Source organism: Pempheris klunzingeri, chromosome 12, assembly GCF_042242105.1.
Source record: "Pempheris klunzingeri isolate RE-2024b chromosome 12, fPemKlu1.hap1, whole genome shotgun sequence".
In the NCBI taxonomy this organism is placed as follows: domain Eukaryota; kingdom Metazoa; phylum Chordata; class Actinopteri; order Acropomatiformes; family Pempheridae; genus Pempheris; species Pempheris klunzingeri.
The window spans coordinates 19409794-19425985 of record NC_092023.1 but is presented as its reverse complement, the minus strand read 5'-3'; the positions used below and the strand labels follow the sequence as shown (position 1 = coordinate 19425985).

General features: G+C 43.2%; 1 protein-coding gene across 1 annotated transcript in view; it reads right to left on the bottom strand.

Moving 5' to 3' along the window:
• Positions 1 to 16192, bottom strand: part of cdh23 (cadherin-related 23) — a 146009-nt gene that overhangs the window by 81271 nt on the left and 48546 nt on the right. Inside the window, exons 6-8 of the mRNA XM_070840982.1 lie at positions 8428 to 8622; positions 8200 to 8328; positions 4942 to 5020 (exon numbers count right to left, since the gene is read on the bottom strand). Of these exons, the coding sequence (XP_070697083.1) occupies positions 4942 to 5020; positions 8200 to 8328; positions 8428 to 8622 (403 nt within the window). The remainder of the gene's footprint in view (positions 1 to 4941; positions 5021 to 8199; positions 8329 to 8427; positions 8623 to 16192) is intronic.

Genomic DNA, 16192 nt, shown 5'->3' with positions numbered 1-16192 from the left:
TAATACACTGTACATGTGAATAAAAGCTCATTGCAAAGGCTCATTGTTGAAATTGGTTTTGTCAGAAAAACCCCTCAGGGTCTACAACTATTTAGTCTTTACATTTTGTAAAAATGTACCCCTGTGAACAACTGCACCCCTGCTCTAACCTTTGTGCCAGTCAGATCAAGAGAAACAAAGCCTGTTCTGTATCAAACTGTTGATTGTTTGACTGTCCCATAGTGTGGGAGACATCATCCAAACAATGATGAAGTAAAGGTTTCACTATCTACATACATACAATAGTTCTTTTTTACCCTCAAGTGAGCCACTAAGTTTATTTCAGACTCTGTTCTGAATACGTAGCAACTGGGGTCAAAATGGAGATCATGCTCCACTGTTAGGGGAGAAGGTAATTTAATATTCCCGACAGTGAGTGGAGTCACAGCAACCAGGGAAACAAGACTGAGCAACAGATATTTGATTTGCTGAACACACGGTTAGTACTCAAAAGAAATGCCTGAGCACCTGGCTAATTCTTCTGCTGTCCTCCCTGCATTTCCTAATAGGCCAATTACCAGTACAAGCCTAGGACAATTTTAGTCTTTTAAAGAGAACTTCAATGCACATTTAGATCACATAGAGCAACAGTAAAAAACAGCACTTGCTATAATAATGCCAGCGGCCAAATGAGACTGACTCAAAGAATGTAATGGCAGTGAGAAGAAGAAAATGTCTTTTTAGTCCTTTCAGGTGAGAGTTTCAGATCAGGGGAAGTGCACTTGGAATTGATCATGTATCAAACGTTAGTAGTACCAGGAGAGAGCTTGGGAACAGTGATCATTGCCAGAGAACCTCCATAACTTTTGTCCGATCAATAAGGATTTGTCAGGGACTCTGCACAGCTTTCTCAAATAAAGACTTGAAGAAATTACAAATTCATTAATCACAAAAATCTCTCAAACCCATGATTTAATTTCAGTCTGACAGTCCAATCTAACTAACATTACTACTGGTGGATTAGAACTGAAGAAACTATTGTTTTTTTTTACCTTATTTGTTCAAGTGGTTTTGCAAACACACACACACCACATGATTAATGCTACTTTTAAGCTGGTCTTTGATTATCATACTATATATTACAATTGAGACATGCAGTGGTCCCACAGCATTAAGTATTAAATGCACATTTTGCACAATTATAGCAGCAGCAGCTTCTACAATGATGAGCATTAGTTCATTAAAACAAACGTCACCTTTCTAGTGTATGTTTATCAATGCTTGCTAAGGGCAACAACCACTAAGGGGATGATGTAATAAAATCTTTAATTTCATTATCAATGGTGGGAGTATTCGTTACTGTCGGAGCACTTTGGGTCCATAAAATCTCAGCAGCAAAAAGCATACAGAAAACACACATCTGATCAGCAGTGGGTTGGAGCCTTGATAAATAATGAGACCAGTAGGTCAGAGGTCCAATAAGGGATGCAGCATACCCTGTGGGCCGGGGATTTAGCAGCAGAACCTGTGAATGCCCCTGTGAATCTCCACCATCATAGCAAACAATAACAACTGCAACATTGGCAGCAGAAAGCTGCTGTGATGTTATCTCTTGTACACATCAAATCCCAGATTCGTCCTCTGATTGGAGGAGGGAGAGGAAATCCTCATCTTGAATCCCACAATCATTAGCATAAATCACAGCTGCAATTAAAACCTCGTTTATCTTAATTACTGAACTAATGAGACGCGTCCCGCAGGAGTGAGCCACACTCTCTGAGGACACTCGGGGCGAGGAGCGAGAAAGGCAAGGGAGGTGTTGTGCAGAGTCACAATCAAAGTCTGCAAACAAGCACGCCCTCACACTAATCTGACTGCTGCAGAGCACATGACTCTGGATAGACAGAGACATATGCACAAGTACACATGTACAGTGCACGCACACACACAGACACGCACAAAAACATGTAAATGCCTAGAAAATGCATCATCTGACAACCTTACCCTCCCACCTTCATTTCCTGGCACTGCATCACCCTTCAACTTCCATTATCTATCAAAGTTATAATGATTTTATCAAGCCTACAGGCTCCATCTCCATAAGGGCTTAGTGCGGTGCTATAACTCTTGATTTTGCAACGACTGGGAATACATCGCACCACCTAATTAATGTCTTTTTAATGCTCTTCTCCTCTAGAGCTTAACTCAGCCCTTCAACTTTGCAACAAACACAATACACACAACAATACAACATGTGGCAGCAGACGGTAAGTAAGACTGAGTAGGTGTGTGTATTCAATGGGAGCAGAGTGTTTGTGGTGAGCGCCATGGAGGACTGGGTTCGGATGTGAACTGTGCACGCACGCATTACAGCACAGACACACAAATAATACATGACTGACACACACTCACTCACTCACACACACACACACACACACACACACACACACACACACACACACACACACACATACAGGGTCAAATTCCTTCGTTCAGCTGTGAGGTCAGGCAGTGACTCAGCAGATGGCAGAACAATGAATATCATCATCACCCAAAATTCCCATGGTGTGCCAGGTTTATCAAGCAGGGCCAGCCCTTATCAGCCAGCTGGCAACACTGGAGGCACTGATGTCCCTCCATCTTGACCATTCTGGGCTTGACAGGGGGCATGCAGAGTTTAAAGGATACGGTCCACACACGATTGTAATCCTCCCAACTTGTGTTTATTTTCACCACACAGATCAATGTTTCGGACCTGTAGGATCTCCAAGGCACGGTTTGTCCTTCAGGATCGAAGCGTTGATTGTGGTGATAATAAACACCCGACAGGGGTATTAAAGTGGTATTACATCAGTGAGGGGACGCTGAGTCAAAAGTGTTTGTGTGTTTTATCTTAATTGCAATAAGGAGTTTCCAAGGAGAAGAAGCAGAAAGACGGCTGCATCTTACAGAAACTTGCTAAAACAGCCGTCTTGTGATCATCTTTTGACAAGAACAAACACGTAAACAGGTAAGTAAATGCCAGGTTCTTTTCCTCCTGCCGTCTTTAAAAGATGGAAAACAGAAGGATTTACTTTGCGCACACAAAAGGTCAGAAGGTGAACCACTTGCAATTATAACACCAAACGAAGCCAGCTATAGACAGTAGATGTGACAGCAGGTGTAATGTAGAAGATGGTTATTGTTATATTATATGACAGCTGCACTAATCTGAGTATTGACTTTATGTAATTATAATCACTAGAGTTCATCATCGTGCATTTCTCCTTTTTGCTTATTGTAACCATTGTAGCTTCACTCGCTTCAGTGTGGCCACATTGACTGATATTCATGCATGTTCGACACAAGCTGCACAGAGGTTTCGTAGGACTGCAAATTAGGTTACAGACAGTGACCATGGTCGTGTACTGGAGGGTTTTCATTTCACATTTCCAGACCTGGAACAATCTGACAAGTTAATGAGGAGTGCTCTCCTGGTAACACTGACATGCCATTATGAAAACACACTAAGTGGTTAAATAACATTACTCAGAGGTTGAGTACAAAAGTGTGCTTCAGTTGTGTGTAATTGATATTTAGGTACTGAACGGACAGACAACTATGCATGAATAAAAATACCTCCACCAACACCTTGATGCTTTTCCCACCTGCCGTTGCTCCTCAAATCATCATTTCTGTCATGAAAAGTGTATATTAAAGTGAAAAAGATTGGCAGTGTTGATTGCAGTGTGACGGCTATAGAATAATGTTCACCGGTAGCTGGCGGTAGCTATCATCAGTAGCTAGGCCCTACTACACACAGATAGGATCTGAAATTGTTAAAGCTCTTGGAACACCAGAGTTACCGCCGTAATCTGACTGGTGTGCTGCAGTCACACAGTGGAGTATGAAGTTGGTGGAGGGTAAAACTACAAACAGACTTTTTGGCTTGTTACCAGAGGTTGGCAAACTCTTGGGACGGACTGTGCCTCTTCCACTCCCCCCTCCCTGTGATATGGGACACAATGAAATAAACGATAGAGCATAGTATAAAATGATAATGTGAGACTAGTGACTATGTGAGACTAGACTAGGCAAATTTAAAAAAGTTAAAAAAGTTATCTATTTCCACTTTAAATTGATTTTTTTATCCTACAAACTTACCAAAAGGGATTTAGAATAATTTCTGCCTTTTCATGTGATAACATAGATTCGGCTAAATGACAAGATACCTGTATATTAGTTATAATCCTAGATATGGACCAACACCAATATCTAACTTGGTTCTCCTTGCCCCAACGTAAATTTGTCCACCAAATTTCATGGAAATCTGTTCGTGAGTTTTTGAGATATCCTCCTGGCAGACAGACAGACAAAGTAACTTGCAGGCACAAACATCACATCCTTGGCAGAGGTAAGAAAACTCAGTTCAGGAGTATTAAAGCAGGATCACTGCTATAGCCTTATCAGCACTGTGCAAACTGTAGCTTCCTCTCATCTTCTTTAAAGTGAAACTCTCAGGTACAGTTACACCAACACAAGCTATGGAATTTAGGAGGAGGCCAAATATGGCAGTCATTACCACTAACACTTTATCTCAGCAGATTTGACCCAAAGTGCATGTGTGATGTACCTCATAAATTAAACCAAACAACAGAAGCCTGCTGCAGAAAATCATGAGCTCATCCTCTTCTGCCGGAGGTAAAATCTGTTGCTCTGACAAACCCTAATTCTGTTTTGATGGCATGAGCCAACTTGTGAATGATAACACTAAATTAAGGCTGACTTCCGCACAACTGCACCCAGCAGTGATTACTAACTGCTTACAGGCAAGCCTATTCTCCAATTCTGAGGTGCTGCTCTTTGCTATTATTGACTGCTGTGCTTGATGAGACTTGTCTATTATTGCTGTGGGATTATGATAAGAAGTGATCGATTCCCCTCTCTGTGCTGTGGATGTCAGATTGATTATGTGACTCAGACCTGAGATGATGGTGTAGCCAATGCCTCTCGGTCGGCCAAGATCCTGGTCAATAGCTGTTATCTTCCGCACTTCATATCCCTGCAGAGACACACACAAACACACAAAAAAAAACTTACTGTATAAGCTGCATGTAATCCTTACCGCCGCATTTCGGAGCATTTTTACAGTAGTTTCCACTTTAATCTGACCTGTTACCAATGACGGAAATTCTAGTATTACAGTTAGCAGCTATCAGCAAATGAAATAATTCCTATTTTATGGTTTTTCTCCTTCGCTGTGTGACGAAAATTATATACGTTGCTTTTATCATTTTGTAAAAAAAAAAAAATGCTTTTGGCCTTTAAGAGGGCAACGAACCAATGAAATCTGTAACTGGAACGGCAACTTGGAGACACAATATTTCCCAGATACCGATTATCCAGTGAACATCATGAGTAAGCACTTTTTTCCTACATACACACCCTTGCCAAATACAGTGCTCAAACATAACAGCACTGTATCTCCAATATCCTAGTGTATTTGAAGGAGAAAAAAAAAAAAACAGTAAAAGCGTAACAAAACAGCAAACAGCCAGAGCAGAAGAATCAGACTATTTGGGGTTTTGTGTATTAATTTTTGGGGTTTAATTCTCTTTTCATTGTGTCAAAACTCTCCAGCATTGCAATGGGTCCGTAACTCAACAAAACCACAGTAGGAAAAAAAAAAGAAAAAAGAAAGAGAGAAAGAAAGCTGTTTGAAAAGTCTTTGATCCGCGGAGCTTTCTCAGCCTTCGTGCCTCAATCAGACACGGTACTGTTACTTAAAAACCCCTGTGCTGCAGTGAGAGATGGAGAGACCCTCCCTACTTCCCAATTTCCTTCCTTCTCTCCTCCTCCCACCCTCCTTCATTCCCTCACTTCGGCTCGCTCGCTCACACCCAAGCAAGCTGCCTCCCATTGATCCTGCAAATTGTGTCTAAGGCATGTTTATGCTCCATTTCTGCCAAAGCATCTCCTGTCATTGACCAATTACAGCAGAATCAATTACAAGCCTTTTAGAGAGACTGAGCCACACCAATCACTTGCTGAGAGGGAAACACACACACACATGAAAGATTTAGCGACATACTAAGAGAGAAATAAGGGGCCGAGAAAGCGAGTGAGGAGAAGAGGTGATGCTGAAGTAATGTGAACAATATTCTTGAGCTGTCCACACAAGTGGAATATGTTCAATCTGCTGTCAAAAATACACCCCCCCCCCCCGCAAATGCGCACACACGCACGGACACACACACGCACGGACACACACACACACACACACACTTGTACATCTCCCCAAACTGAAGCCAGCTCCCCTCTCCCCCTCTTCATCCTTTCATTTGTAGCTATACAGTGCATTACCCCCCCAACCCATTCTCCTTTTCTCTCTTTCTCCTCATTGATTTGACAGCCAAATTGTGTTTGTCCTAGAAGGGGCTTAATCGTCAGTCCAAGCAGCAGGATTCACAGCTATAACAGCTGAATACCCTGCCCTGTGATTTCATCTGAAAAAAAATATTTTCTTCTACTCTTTTGTCAAAGTTTTCTACGGATGACGGGTTGATTGGATGGAGAAAAAGAGAAAGACAGACACAGAGAAACAAACAGGAACTGAAAGAGACAGAGGCAGAAATATAATTTTTTTGCCTCCTGTGTGACTGCGTGTGCACTCACACCTTTGAGAAATGACCTATGACAGGGATCCAAGTTTGATTTCCCTTTACGTGTAAATGTCATGGGCCTTGAGAACAGTTGACACTCGTTCCGTCACTGTACGCCCTCGGCTTATCACCGCCCAACACTGGCTAATGGAAATGACACATGCCTGTTAGAATAGCACATGAGGGCATCGGACGTGTGTGTGTGTGTGTACAGGCGCGGTGGCACTGTTGGCCTGTACTTCGGTGTCTCACTTTAAGCACTGTTGTTATTATGTCTGTATCTGCTGTGGGGTCAAAAGGGCTCGCTAACAGATTTTGGTTGCACGCCTGCCATGACCTCCTCCTGGAGTGTTGCGGTAATAGGATTATACGCTACCCCCTACTGTTAGAGGTAAGAACTGCAACACTCCAAGGCAGTGTTACCGAGGCTTAATGTTGCTCAGCAGCTGTGAGAAATCTGGAATCCACTAACCAGTGTTAACTTTGCGATACCATTTAATGCTGCTGTTTTAACTCTCTCGTCTTTTTCCCGCCATCTAACTTTCCCCCTCTCCTTTCACCCCGACATCTCTTTCTCTTTCTACCCCCTCACACCTCGCCCCTCCTCTTCCTCCGGTTGTGACCTTCCTGGTGACAGTTGATGAATCAGAGAGTCGGAGAGACACCGGGCGTCGACTCCGTCACGCCCCGTTAATATGCATGCAAATGTAGCACTTGACATTTCTACTATGGCGTGTGCAGGCCGGGGGACGAGGGATGTGCGGGTGGGCGTTTGAACGAGGGAAGGCTTGGTTGGGTGAGACAGGGGAGAGGCTTCGGGAGAGGCAGACTGAAAACTGATAGAGAGAGAGAGAACAGAAATAAGGACGGACAGTATTATGCCCCTGTGTGTAATTCCACCTCTACGAGTGGAAACATCAATAGCTGGACCATTAGCCACCTGGGAACCGAGTTTAGAGGGCTGAGTCAGGGGAGTGAGCATAATGGTGTACAGGGAAACAGACACACAGTGTATTAGATACCCATTACAATCCTACTTGCAATAAAGACAAAGGTAAGGTCATGGTGAAACTCCGCTACTTAGAACTTACAATGCACAGATTTCATACCTCGCACATATGCAGCACATGAGATAGCATGGCGAGATAAATCCTATAGCCCCAGTGACCTTTGCTAGAGGCCTCACATCCCTGAAGCAGAACTGTAAATCTCCCACAGTAATTACAGTCCCCGACACCTGCAGTGCTGTATGTAGGGGCCAGAGGCTAGGTTTGAGTGTGGTAGGGTTCCTGGGGGAGAGGCTCAGGAGGGAGGATGAGAGGGGAGACATCCTGCCCCGATCATAATTCAGGCCTCCGTTTTTTAGCCATATTTCTCTTGTATCTGCTCCCAACACCTCCTGAATAATCAAAGAGGTGTATGAACACGGAACAGGAGGAGCTGAGGATGAGCAATGAGATGAAAGATAAGTGGAACATGCTGGCAATAGACAAGGATGGGACAGATTACAGGGGTTCACATCATAGCTGCATGGATACAGGATGTGGCAGTGTGATGTCAGGTGGGGTGGATTACTGACCAGGGGAACATCCTCCTCTATGTTGGTGCTGTAGGGCAGATTGGTGAAAATGGGGTCCATGTCCTGGACATCAGTGATGCTGATAGCTAAGTTGGCAAGCCGGGACAAAGGTCTCACTTTGTCTTGATCCTAATAGAAACAAAAGCAAAGGTTCAGTACATGCATGTGCATTAAACTGACTGTAGGGCTGCACGCACATAGAAATGATTTTATCATGTGCGGGCTGACCGTAGCATTGACAGTGAGCTGGTATGCTGAGGTTGTCTCGTAGTCCAGGGGGCTGATGACGGTGACGGTGCCTCGGGCCCCGTCGATGGCAAAGAAGGGAGAAGGTGGCTGGAAGGAGAAGAGAACGCTGCCTCCAGTGCCCTGGTCTGGATCTGTGGCATTCACCATGAACACTGATTTGCCCACCGGTGTGTTCTGAAAGACACATTCAAGTAGACAGACATGTACACACAAGTTAGAATTGAGTACAGGCAAACTGACACACGATTGAAGTACATGGCTGGATTTACATGGTAGTAGAACACTGTTTCCGTTAGTACAGTCAAAGATATTCAGAATGAATAGTAATATACTGCTGCTGACAGAGACAGACTAAACTCATAAATAAAGCAATGATTACCATGTCTGCTTCTATCACTCATGATTGGTTACTGGCCAAAGGGTTGACTCAACAATTCTTCAGTGGCTCCAAATGGTAAGAAGTAGAGCAGACACAGAGTGTTCTCAGTGTTTACCACACTGGATACCAAATGGTCAAAACAGGAAAACTGCCTCTGGATGTTGGCTCACCATTATATAAAAACAAGTTCTACACTTCATAAAGTCATTATTCACTCACATCCACTGAGGTTTGTAAGACTACAGTGTTGAGCTGGGCTGTGTGTCCTAGCAGCAGCATCGGAGATGATTGGACAAATGTTGGAGCCACCTACGGTAGCAGCTGTTTTACCCCAAAACCCCTTGGATCATGCTACATGATTTGTTGGAAATGTGGAAGACGTTTTAAATTTCAGCTCCAAAAAAGCATCACTGAAATTTCCGTTAAAAAGTTCAAGAGAAGACTGAGATGAAACAAAGGTCTCGTTGCGTGGTGATCCCACAAAGTTCAGTGGAACCTCACCTGATAAGCAGGAGAAAAGATAATGAGTACATTTTCATTTTCAGCTGAACTTCTCTCATCACTTCCTGTGCACTGAGACGGTTTCAGGAGAATGTCTAATCTCTCTCCCAATAGTGCAACTTCAATGGCATAGGGATAGCCTATTGTCAGAAAATATTTGTCACACCTTGTCTGTAAATAAAGGCCTCTGTGTGCCCAACCCCCTCCCCCAAATTGCCTTGGGTATCTAAAGGCTAAGAGTTAAGAAACATCAACTGGGCAGAAAGGCTGCACACTGCTATATGAGAGCATTGTTTGTCTTGGTTATGGGTCAGTGTCGAAAACTGGCAAAAAGGGGAAGCCATATAAAGAAACAGAGTCCCCAGGTATTGCGGAGGATCTTGTCAGTAAGTTTGAGGAACACCCCCACTAATTAGAATTTTATCTCAAAACAGCCACACACGTGCACACACACACACCTAATAAGAAAAATGAGAATGCTCACAGATACACACACAAAAATAATGTTCTGCTGAGGACGGGAGGTATTCCGGTTATATTACTGGAAAGAAACACTTGCAAATGCCACTATTCTCACCCTCTCTTTGTCTCTGACACACTCACCTGTACACAAACACAGCGCAGAGTGTGGCCTTGTTTACTCCAGGGGGAGAGTGTGACCACATGGGGAGGTCATGGTGATGAACCGAGCTGGGCCCTGAGCCAAAGCTAAAGTGACACAGTAAGAGAGCAGTTGACCCCACAGTCTGTCTGCACTGGTGTCAGAGGAGTGTGCAGGTGAATTTGCATGTGTGTGTGTGTGTGTGTGCTCACTTGTTCTTTTGTCTTTGAGTCTATAAAACTGTGTGTTTGTGTGTGAATGCTTGGTTTAGAACATGTGTATGTTTGTTTGGACAGTACCAACACAAGACAGTGTTTGTGGTCATGTGGATGTTTTTGTTATTTGTGTAGAAAAATGTGTGTGTGTGACTTAGACCTGTTGATCTGCTGTCGTGCTCTCAAGGACAGGGGGGGTCATCCCCCAGATAACAACAACATAACAGCAAGGTATGGTTTTCCCCCTTTGTCTACACTTCCTAAGCCTTTCTGCTCCTGCCATCCCTCTCACTCGATTGCCCTTTACTTTCTCCCACTGGTCTCCACACATGCATGAGCAGTGCTGGAAACTGGTCTGTCTAACCAGATTAAGACATTTTGCCACATGGGGAATGAGGGACAAAAAGAGGAGGGAGATCCACTAAGTGTAGCAACAGGGGTAGACATGGAGAGCAACAGAGCAGTATGTCTGATGTATGCAGAGCGGGTTGCATGGAACTGAGACTGATGTGCTGATTTACAATGCATTTATTTAGCTCTTAGGTAAACCTCAAACCTCCAACTCCCATTCTTAAGTGAGGAGATGATTTTTAGTGAAAACTTTAAGGGAAAAGCATTGTGGTTATTGGTGTGAGAGAAGAAACCACTCTTATTGTCTAAGTAAAACATCTCTTGCAGGAATAATGGAAAAACCAAAAGAACAGCTCGACTTAACACTCTCTCTGGTCCCTGGTCTCAGGGAAGCTCCACTGCAGCATTTAAAGTGTTGCAGAGAAACATCTCATCGATAGTTACTGAGTGAAGGAACTGAGTAACTAATCCACTCCCCCACAACAATAACCACATTTGAATAAACATCTAAGCTGCAATCCTGTGATATATTTATTATGCTTGTCAAGTTGTCTGTTTGTGAGAGAACTGGAAACACCTGTAAAGGTACCCCACAGCCTGCAGCATGACACTGGAGCGCAGGCACAAATTAAATGGATAAAAATACACAAAATCAAACTCCAGTCAAAGAATTAAATATTCCTGCTTTTGCTTGTTTGTGTGTGCACACTTGTGTAGCTGTATGTGAGTCTGGCATAGGTGTCTGCTTTATCAACTTTGCTTTGATGTCAAGGAGGCAGTTTGACAGTTGAGCATTAGGTGAGTATAAATGTGTGTGTGTGTGTGTGTGTGTGTTTACCTATTTTGGAAAGAGTGAGCGTGTGTGAGGATGAGATCTGGTTGTGCATGGAGAAAGTGTGTGATATGACGTATCCTTTCCCTTCCCTAAAGCATGCCAGTTTGTATCTCTCTCGACACAGCAGCCTTTGAAACAATGACTCATTAACACCGCCCAGTTTCAAATGCCACAGGGTTCAGTAAATAACGTCACGCACTTGAATAAGTAAACACACGCACAAACACCAGTTTTGATCTCCCAGATTTGACAGTGCCGCGGTGTTCAAAGCAGTTCAAGCAAAAGCAGTTCAAAGCCTTGCTGAGAAGCACAGGTGACCAACTCTCAACAGTATGTGTCAGTGTGCCAGTATGGGGCTTCAGAGGTTAGCAGACTTGACTGTGTGCAGGTGAAGATCATCTTTGAGCTGGAATTAGACTCTGGAGGCTCTGATATCTGCTAACAGAATCACAATGTAACCATTACCCATTCACCTTATTCACTCTCATCTTCTCGTTTTCCTTTATTCCCCCTGGAACACTTTCTATGTCAAAATGCTCCGTTTGCATAAATGGCCCATTTAAACCACAAGAGCATACAATATAGCAGCCTGTTTAAACTGTTGCCTTGAATCATCAGCTTCCCACGATGAATTTCTCTGCATTCCAACAATCCACCACTATAGAGAACACTGCAGCCCATCTGGTAATCTGCTCATTGCAGTTCACCACGGAGTTCATCAGACAGCCAAGAGCCTTCAGTCATTTAGTCTTCTGCTTGGCCTTTTGTGCCTTCCATTGGGTCTCAATAGCCTCGCCATCAGGCCATTGATTAGACCTGTCACTGTGTGATGCCAATTACAAGTCAATGTGGGTGACCAGGCACAAAATGTGAGACAGTGAATCCCTCTGTTTTTATTATCCAATAAGACTCTCAAATTACTCCTCCCCCTAAACGAGTCTCACAAAAAATAATGCCTTGCATGGATTGGTGAGACCAGTGGCCGCTAGCTGAGATCTTGCTGACTGGTGAGACCACTGCATGCTAGCTGAGAAGCACTGTATGCGTCACTACCTATTCCTTTGCAAGTGCAAAAGCCAATTGGTTAGTCATGGCTCATATTCCTGCATAAATGTCTTGACAGTGCTTTGTAGCTTTTGAATAAAATGAGGGCTATTTCCTATCGGAAGCAGAAGTGGTGAGACAGTTAGAGAGGGATGAAGAGCGTTCCCTGCTGTGTCTTATCTGAAGTGCACTGCAGGAATCGCCCTCTACTTCCTCTGAGAGCTACTACTTATGGAAGGAGAGGAGGAGGAGAGATATACTGTAGAGTACACAGAGAGAGATACTATTACTAATACTATTCTGTCCCCTTGTTGTGTTAAAAATCTAATTGAGAATTCATTAAAATTCTGCCATTAATTTACTCCGGATACTTACAATAAGCACCAATATCAATTATACAATATGTATTTTCGCAAACTTATTAATTATGAAATAGCCTACAAAAGTACCCTCTATGTCATTTATTAAGCATATAAAGCCTTAGCAATCACAATGACAGCTGTGAGGACATGAATATCAACTGTACACAAGATCCCATGCATTACAATACATACAGTGCTAGAGCAAGAAAACCTGGAAAGCCCTAAAGTCCGAGGAGCCCTCAGTAGAGGTCCAAGATAGAATTGTGTTATGGCACAGATCCATGGAAGAGAGTAAGAAATTGCTAAATCAATGAACGCTCCCAGGAGAACGGTGGATATCACTGTGTAACAGAAGGAGTCTGGAAACGCCATGATTCTTCTGTGAGCTGGCCCTAAAGCCAAGTCAGTAAATGGGCAACAAGGGCATTGGTGACCAAGAGTGACCAAGAAGCCAATGCATCTAAAGCGGCTTCCGAGTTTTTCTGCAGAGATGGCAGGGCATATCACTGCATCACTGCAGCATTTCATCAATCAGACCTTTGCAGCACAATGGTTAGATGAAAGTGCTGAAGTAACACATAGCAGCCCCAGAGAAGTTTGCCAAACAGCACTTAAAAGACTGACAACATGAGAGAAGAGATTCTGTGTTGTGATGAGACAAAAGATGTAATTTGGGCCTGAGCGCCACGTTCCACACTATGCCATTATCATACATGGTTAAAACCACAGTACAGTTTATTTCTAAGTTAATACAGTTTTTGTTTTAAATCACCTCAGAAAAAATCCTTGAGTGCCCCCAACAGTGAACCCCAATGAAAACAGGGACAACTGACGACCACTGATGCACTCAGTCCTAATTTGCAGGGAATGGGGGACACCATATGGATACGGTGAACTTTGCCATGATAGGGTATTGTGTGTAGTTTGATTGTGAAGAGAAGAAGTAATATTTAAAATAGAAATAGAGGGAAGGAGTCTGATTTTGGTCCAATCAACAGCGAACACAAAGGGAGGAACAAGAATGTCAGAAATGAGAGAAAATGGCAGACGCAAACGGAAATTTGAAGGCGTTTGAGACAGACAAAAACTGAGAGGAAGACAGACGGTGAGAGAAGAGAAAAAAAGCCAGGGCACAGATGAGTATATGAAAGCGAAAGCTTGTCACTAACATCCATGAGACATCTCTAATAAAGAAGGGAGTCCCTATTCGCTTTTAACTGTGCCTCTGCCGTATAATATGGTAGTGTTTGTACTGCTGTCTCTACTGCCTGGTTTGAAGGCAGCTGCAGAGTGCTTGTCTCCCGTGGGCCAAATTTCAGGTTCAACATGGCAGTCTCCCTGACTGTGGCCCTGGAGAGTCAAGGCTGGCCAGATTTCAGGACAACATGGCCCAGCCTCTCTCTGGGGGTCTGGGAGTGATGACAGGGGGTCCACTGAGGCCTGGGGCCTTAAGTCTAATGAATTCCAGTGGTTAAACCTCAGCTCTCTCCTCTGGGAAGTCCTTGAGGGCGCAGTCACCACAGAGTGGGAGTATAGAATCCAACAACTTTGTTTGATTCATTTATGTCACTCTAGTGATCGAACAACTGAAGCCAGCAGCGTGAATGCAAATTATGCTCTTGAGGTGAACAAGCTAAAACACCCACATTAGTGTGTGATTTGTTCCAAAAATTATGGAAATCACTGAAAATCGACTCTTGCAATGGAGAAGTAAGTACAGTGCTATTATAAGTCTAGTGAGAGGTGACAGGAAGATATATAAAAAAAGACATTTTCAGCATTCTACATACTTTAGAACTAAAGAACTGTAATAATCAGCCTGAATGTGAAAGGGAAGTATCATGCATTGGTAGCATGTCACTGTTACTCATTAAAAAAAATGACTGCAAAAGTGAAACTTCTACTCAACACTTTCCCTTCTCTCTAAGGATATGTAGATGCCTGTATGGAGAATAAACACGTTTCCATCACAGCTGGTTAGTATTCCTCTTTTCATTTGCAAAGTGCATATTGGATGCAACGATTACCATTTTTGACAGCCAAGCTCTACGTTAATTCATCACCCAAAAAATGACCTGAAACAGGCCTAAGTACTACTTCAGATCCATGCCAGCATCCCTCTTCATGCTTAGGTACTTAATTTGCTTCTCTATGTTTTTAACAACACAGACGCTGCATTGATTTTGTGCTCAGAAAATGTCATGAATTCAACCTGAGATTCTCTGACCAAAATGTTCTACCGATCGCTGATGATAAGCAAAAGGTGCTGCACTGCCTTGGTTTTCTATTGACTGTTCCTGTGACAGATTAAGTGTAAAAGCAAATTAAACATTTTTGGTTGGCAAAAGCATAAAGTGCAACAGACTTGTCAAGGTTTGCTGGTGTGGACATGGAACCTGAATGAACCACACTTGTCCCTAACAGAATAGTCCCTGTATGGTTCTTAGTTGTTTTAGCGCCCACATCTGAATGTGTATGTTTGCGTTTATGTGACTGTGACAGTGCGTTTGAGTGGTATCCAAGTAGCCTATTTGAATTACACACTGCCACCGCATTTCTAACAGTGATTCTAAATGTCTCAGGGCTGTCCAAGCATACTTCACATTACTGATTTTGATGAAAGGGGATCTTGCATAGTTTTCTAATTATCACAGATTTTCATCACTTGAATTTGGTATTAAAAATATCCAGAGAACTGGCTGATCCTAACAGACAAAAGCCACAACAAGTGGTAATTTTTAGATGATATGACACACCACCTGACAAAAAAACCTGAACCTGCAACTAGTAGGTACATATATATATAGGTACATTCTGCCCTGACCCCTACTGACTCGGTAAGAAATGGCCATCAAAAGTCATTGCTATGCTATTTCTGGTAATACAAGTCAAGATGACTTTTTGTTCTGCCTGGTAAAGGCCATAGCAAACCCACAGACTTTTGAGTACAATGTTCTGCTCTTATTTTGTCAGAAATCTTAAAGACATGGTGATTTGCAGGGGCAGTGCCCGAGTCTTGGCCCCCTGCTGCTCACAGTTCCAGAAACCCAGCTGCTCACCACAATAGAGCCAATGATTACACCTACACTGCTCGCAAGGCTCTCAGTTTCTCCCCGGCTGTCTGCTCTCCACTTCCAACCCAGCAGGCATGTGATTGTACCAGCTCCGCTCACCATTTCACTGCCTGCCTCTCACTACCTCTGTCCCTCCATCAATGCCTCCCACATGTGGCACCCTGTCACACTGCCACTGGCATTATTCTGATCTGTGTGAAAGAATGTGTTGCAAATGAGGAGAAAAAGAAGTAAAATAATTAAGTGAGATGTAAGGCAAGCAAAAGATGAAAACTAAGAAGACTTTACAAGTGTAGAATGTTTTTGGTTTTTGAGTAGCTGGTGTCTCCGTAACTGGAGACCTAAAGCAGCGGCACTGTAATGGTATTGTACTCTATGTCGT